Below are 6,375 nucleotides of genomic sequence, written 5' to 3'. Positions count from 1 at the left end.
TCATATTTCGTATACGGAGAAGAAGAGTAGTAATGGCGAATCCATTCCAATTCCGTCCTCCTCTTCACACCCGAGTTCTCATGCGCCGAACCTCTGCATACCGAGTGTTCGCAATCTTCTACTCGTTTGCCATCTTAGCTTTGCTATATCACCATCTCATTCATCTACTCCACTCCCCAAATACACTTTCCTTCTTCATTCTTCTGGCAGATGTATTGTTTAGTTTCTTGTGGGCATCCTCGCAGGGCTTTCACATGTGTCCAACGGATCGTCGGGTCTTCATCGAACACCTTGAGCATTATGTCAAGGAGAGTGATTATCCGGGGCTGGATGTGCTTATATGCACCGCTGATCTACACAAGGAGCCACCTATGGGTGTGGTGAACACTGCTCTATCTATGATGGCATATGATTATCCGACAGAGAAGTTGTCGGTCTATGTATCGGATGATGGAGGTTCCAAGCTCACCCTCTTTGCTTTCATGGAGGCTGCTAGGTTTGCCACCCACTGGCTACCTTTTTGTAGGAAGAACAAGGTTGTAGAGAGGTGTCCGGAGGCTTATTTCGGATCCAACCCCTCATCATGGTTTCCAGAGACTGATCAGGTTAAGGTAAAACAATACCCAACTTCATCTATCTATATTACTTCCTTTTTATTTTTTTTGTCTTTAATTTCAATAGTTAACCACCCATTCACATTGAGTCTCGGAAATGCTTATTGATCTTTTGAATTATTTCTTCAACTGTAATGATGTATTGGTTGATTTCTGTGGGCTAGGTGGTTTCTCTTCTGTCAAAAAGGTCAAACATCTACAAAGTTTTTTCTTACTTTTCTCTCACACTTCTTTTTGGCCCTTTGTCCTATGTCTCTTTTGATATATACCTTTGCTTGGAGTCAAGTTGAAGGCATCTGCTCATGTATATATTTTGCCCTTTGCCTTCTTGCTTGTTCCTTTGTTCCATGCTCCACCCGGATTAAAGTCTTGATTCGATGTTGATTTATTAGACGTAATTTGAGTGTTTGATACAACTTAATATTTATTATTTAATAATTTAAGTTAATTTTAAATAAAATTATTTTTAAATTATTAATTTAAAACTTATTATTTATTATTTATTTTAAATATTAAATTATTTGATAAAGTTAATTTAAAATTTATTTTAAATTATCAATATATTCATCTTATTAATTTTAACTAATTTTTATATTTTTACTAATCTTAAAAAATAAATTTGTTTATTAAATATCGTATTTAAAGTATTATAAATATATAAGATAACTGTAAAAATATTTATTATAAAAAATAAATATTGTAAATGTGAAGTCATAGTTATAAATTATACTCCCATTAAATATGAACAAATGAGATAAAAAAAAATTAAGATTAAGAATAAATTAATTATTTTGATTTAATATTTAAAATTATTTTTTACTTTAAATTATAATATTAAGTTATTTTATCAAATATGTTTAATTTACTTAATAACTTAAATTTAAGTCATTAAATCATTAAGTTAATATATATACACCAAACACCCACTTTATCAATAATAACAACATTTACTTGTAGGAACAATATTATTCTTTTCGTGGCTTTCATCATTTTGTTATCATCTTAATACGATTTATAAGCGTAGATCGATAAAAACCGTAAAATATATAGTAACAAAATTGGAGAGGAGAAGTATTTCCTATTTATAATAGCTAGATAGGTTTTGGACTCCATCGACGTCTTGGATACATAACTCATGATGTCTAAACTCAATTAATTGATTTAGGTTTTCTGATCACTAAGGTTATTACACTACATATGATTAGGTGAACCTCTTCTTGTTACCCTTAGTTAATATAATTCAACTCTCTTACACATCTTAATGCATGAATTTTGATATATCCCACAAGTGCTATGCTCATTAATTGTTGCGTGCAAAGAACTCAGACTTCCTTACACGACACATAATTAAAAGTTGAAAAGAACCTTTATGTGTGGAATCCCATTGACTCCACCGAGTAATAACTGTAACAGAAAAGTAGATAAATGTCCATTGAGAATTCATCCACTAAAACAAAAGTATCCACTAATGTCTTTGACAAATGAATCTTTTTCCTTTTCTTAACATGATTAGTTTGGTTAAGAGCCATACAAGGAGGATGCTGAGAATTAGTCCACTCACTTTAAATATACATGGTGTGGTTAGTTTCCACCTTAGATATGAAAAAGAATATGCTTTGCTGAATAAGAAATTCACAGTTGTTGTACTTGAAATATTACAATAAGCTTAATTTGTACAATATGGCATTTTTTTTAAATTTTTTCCTGCAAATGGATGCAAAGATTGCATTTAGTTTAAAGGTCCCAATCTGAATCAACCAACTCTCAATCCAAACCTAGGACTCCTTGATTTGCAAAATGCTGTTTTCTTCATTTTCCCTTTCTCCGATAGAACATGACTGCATAAAATATTCTTACACTTTAAAGACCTAAATTTTGAGTTTGATTATGGTCACTATTTGTATCATAGTATGTGGGAAAAGTAAGTTTTGATTCACTAATATGAAAATATATGGAAAAAAAACCTCAAATATTTTAAATTAGTATTATCTTCATCTATTTAAAAATAATTTGAAATATATGTATTTTTTAATAAGTCATTCAATTATTCCAAAAAATGCCCCTTTACTTACCATGTCATTCAAATAAATTGACAACTAGATTATTTCATATAGATATTTCCATTCTTTTTAGATATTTTATTATTATTATTTTATTTGAGATTTTTTTTTTCTTTAGAAGCATTATAAAGTAAGAATTTGAAAAAAAAAGAGTTTATTATAGTATTAATAGGTTAAAAATAAATTCATATTCTTGATAATAAATAAACCAATAATAAATTTGTATTTATTATATAATATTAATAATTGTTTAATTTAATAACGAAGAAAATTGTTGTAAGAGTTTTTCAGATATAAAATATTTTATAATATGATTGTACTTTGATATATAGTATAAAAATAAATAAATAAATAATTATTTTATATTAAATAAATTAATGATAACTAAAATAATTATATATTATTAAATTTATTATTTATTATTTATTATTTAACAAACAACCTTATTACCTTTTGAATTGATAATTATGATTAAATAGGATTTGTTTGACAATATTTCCTCTTAAAATTTTAGGAAATAAAAAAATAATGGTGTTTGTTTCTAGAGAAAAAAAATCTCAAATAATAAAATAATAAAATAATAAAAAAATATTTTGAAAAAAATGGAAACATTTACATGAAGTAATTTAGTTGTCAATTTATTGAATGACATAGTAAGTAAAAAGATATTTTTGTGGATAATTGTATAACTCATTAAAAAGTGTATATATTTTAAATTATTTTTAAATAAATGATGACAATACTAATTTAGAATATCTGAAATTCTTTTTACCATATATTTTCGTATTAGCGAATCAAATCTCACTTTTCCCATAATATTTTACATTTATTTATTTTTTTATCTCAAAATTATTGTGGTTCAAAGTTCTATAAACATATATTAATTAAACACTTACAAATCTCTTTTGGACAATCTTCTTCTCATCCTCCTTAGAATTTTATTAGAAGGCAAAGTCTCACCAAGCTTGATGTAACCAAAGTACTGTATGCCCAAAATTAGGCTATATTAACAAGAATGATGTTTTGAATCAAATACTATGTTGCAGCTGATGTACGAGACCATGAAAATTAAGGTGGAGAGCGTTGTTGAGAAAGGGACCATTCCCCATGATCATATCACCAATGAGCAGGAAAAACAAGCTTTCAGCAGATGGACTGATGAGTTTACACAAGCAAATCACCCTGCTGTGGTTCAGGTTTGCTTCAATGCAACTCCTAAACTCCTAATCCTATAAAATCTGGCATTACTCTTCATTGCGTTTTATTCTTTTTATTTTTGGGGGAAAAATGTGCAACCACTAATGTATAGGTAGGTTGAGATCAGGTTCTGTTGGAGGGTAGCAAGGACATGGACATCACTGGCCATACAATGCCCAACCTCGTCTATGTATCCAGAGAGAAAAGGCCCGGTTCACCCCACCATTTCAAGGCTGGTGCCCTTAATGTCCTGGTAAGCAAAACCAACCATCCTCAAGACTTGTTAAATTTCCATGTTTGTAACTTTATACATGTTGGAATCTTTAGAAGCGTTGCAAACCCTTATACCCATTTCAAAATGAGAACAAAAAATGAAAGAAAATCAATCTTTTAGGGTGTTGATGATTATTATTTAAGTAATTATCTCATAGTTTAAAAGCTTCTATTAGGATCCATGAGAGACTAAGAGACAAAAATTGAAAAATTCTCCTTCACAAGGTAGAATATTTTTTTTATCTGATCGATAACAAGCTCTCTTAATCCTAAAGGCCAAATATCTGATAAAATAATTCAATGATATTATTCTGTTTTTGTCTTCCAGATTCGAGTGTCAGCCACCATGACCAATGCACCAGTAGTCCTGACTCTCGACAGCGACATGCACTCAAATGATCCTCAAACACCTCTTCACGCACTGTGTTATCTCTTGGACCCTGATATGGATCCAAATCTCGGGTTCGTTCAGTTTCCTCAAGCCTTCCATGGGATCAACAAGAATGATATTTACGCTGGTGAGTGTATACATGTGTATCAAATTCATCCCATTGGAATGGATGGCCTAGCAGGCCCCATGCATGTAGGGACTGGATGTTTTTTCCGGCGAGAAGTCTTCTCTGGTGGCCCATCCAGAACCCCCGGACTGAGCTCAGATCATCTCGTCAGCAAGTCAATCAGGAACAAAGAAGTTTTAGCATCAGCACATCATGTTGCAGCATGGAATTATGAGAATCAAACCAACTGGGGCACCAAGGTATATGTATAAGCTCTTTTGTTAGTACTAGTTTGAGTTTATGAAATCAGGAATAAAGGAAAACGAACCAGACCCAATTAATTAAACAAGAATATAACATACTAATTATCGGTATTTCCAAATTGTGTAGATGGGATACAGATATGGGTCATTGTGTGAGGACTACTGCACGGGCTATCGACTGCATTGTGAAGGATGGAAGTCCATTTTTTGCAATCCTAAGAGGCCTGCATTTCTGGGGAGGGCACCGATTAACCTCAATGTCTGTCTGAATCAATCTAAGCGGTGGGGGGTTGGCCTCCTTGAGGTTGGGTTTTGCAAGCATAGCCCAATCGTCTTCGGCTTAATGGAGATAGGCCCTCTCATGGGTCTATGTTACGCAAACTATGCCTTCAGGCCCCTCTGGTCCATTCCAATCACCATCTATGCCTTTCTCCCCCAGCTAGCTCTACTCAAAGGTGTCTCAATCTTCCCCAAGGTATGTGTCCATTCATCCATTAGCATTATAGGTTTCAGATTATACACTTAAATGTGGTTTAATTTACAGGTCTCAGAACCTAGGTTTTTCTTATACATATTCCTTTTCGTTGGAGCATACACACAAGATTGTCTAGACTTCTTATTATCTGGAGCTACAATCCAGAGGTGGTGGAGCACCCAGAGGGTGTGGATGATGAGGGGGGTCTCAAGTTTCGCATTCTCTTTAGTCGAATACTTGCTCAAATGCATTGGCATTTCCCAATTCGGATTCAATGTGACAAGCAAGGTGGTTGACAAGGAACAAAGCAAGCGGTACAAGCAAGGGATTTTCGAGTTTGGAGTCTCATCACCCTTGTTCTTGCCGCTAACAACAGCAGCCATAATGAACTTGGTCTCATTCCTATGGGGCATGGTACTAATCTTCAAGAAGAAAAACCTGGAAGGCATGCTTTTGCAGATGTTGTTAGCTGGTTTTGTGATGGTGAACTGCTGGCCAATATATGAAGCCATGGTCTTGAGAACTGATAGAGGAAGGATGCCCACCAGAACTACTATTATTTCCATATTCTTGGCTTGGGCTCTTTGCATAATTGTTTCTGTCAGTCCAAAAATATGATATAATTCGGAGCTTTGCTATGTATTAGTACATTTATATAGTTGACTTTGTGCCACATAAATATAAAAATATAATTATTGGAAGTGTATCGTGTATTGATAATTCGGGGTCAAAATTTCCATTGTGTCTCTTAGTTTCTACTCTTTAAATCCTCCATTGGAGACTTGTCTTTTCCAAATTGTTCGTATTTGAAGATGGTTAGAGGAGTGGGTAAGTACATTTGAGGCCATGGATGATGACAAACATTGATTAACATTATTTTAAAATTTTATATTATTATTGGTAAATAAAATTGAAGTTTAAAAGTGTAAAACATTGTGTTTAAAACATTTGGATTTATTTCTAATCGATCAAATTAAAGGGTAACAATTTATGTTT

At 32.5% G+C, this 6,375-nt stretch overlaps 1 protein-coding gene across 1 annotated transcript; it reads left to right on the top strand.

Annotated features, from left to right (window-relative positions):
• Window positions 1-6,099, top strand: LOC117934195 (cellulose synthase-like protein G3). The gene is made up of 6 exons (XM_034855839.1): window positions 1-611; window positions 3,721-3,870; window positions 3,999-4,124; window positions 4,473-4,901; window positions 5,032-5,379; window positions 5,449-6,099. Exons 1-6 carry the CDS (start codon window positions 33-35, stop codon window positions 5,995-5,997), a joined length of 2,181 nt encoding a protein of 726 aa, XP_034711730.1. The 5' UTR covers window positions 1-32; the 3' UTR covers window positions 5,998-6,099.
• Window positions 6,100-6,375: the final 276 nt, after the last annotated feature.

Source organism: Vitis riparia, chromosome 2 (assembly GCF_004353265.1).
Source record: "Vitis riparia cultivar Riparia Gloire de Montpellier isolate 1030 chromosome 2, EGFV_Vit.rip_1.0, whole genome shotgun sequence".
Lineage (NCBI taxonomy): Eukaryota > Viridiplantae > Streptophyta > Magnoliopsida > Vitales > Vitaceae > Vitis > Vitis riparia.
The sequence above is the reverse complement of the archived record's forward strand: the minus strand, read 5'-3'. Positions and strand labels throughout refer to the sequence as shown.

Coding starts and splice junctions, on each gene's coding strand:
- LOC117934195 (XM_034855839.1), top strand. CDS start 33: ATGGCGAATCCATTCCAATTCCGTCCTCCTCTTCACACCCGAGTTCTC. Junction 4,125..4,472: donor CTGGTGCCCTTAATGTCCTG/GTAAGCAAAACC, acceptor TTTGTCTTCCAG/ATTCGAGTGTCAGCCACCAT. Junction 4,902..5,031: donor AAACCAACTGGGGCACCAAG/GTATATGTATAA, acceptor CAAATTGTGTAG/ATGGGATACAGATATGGGTC.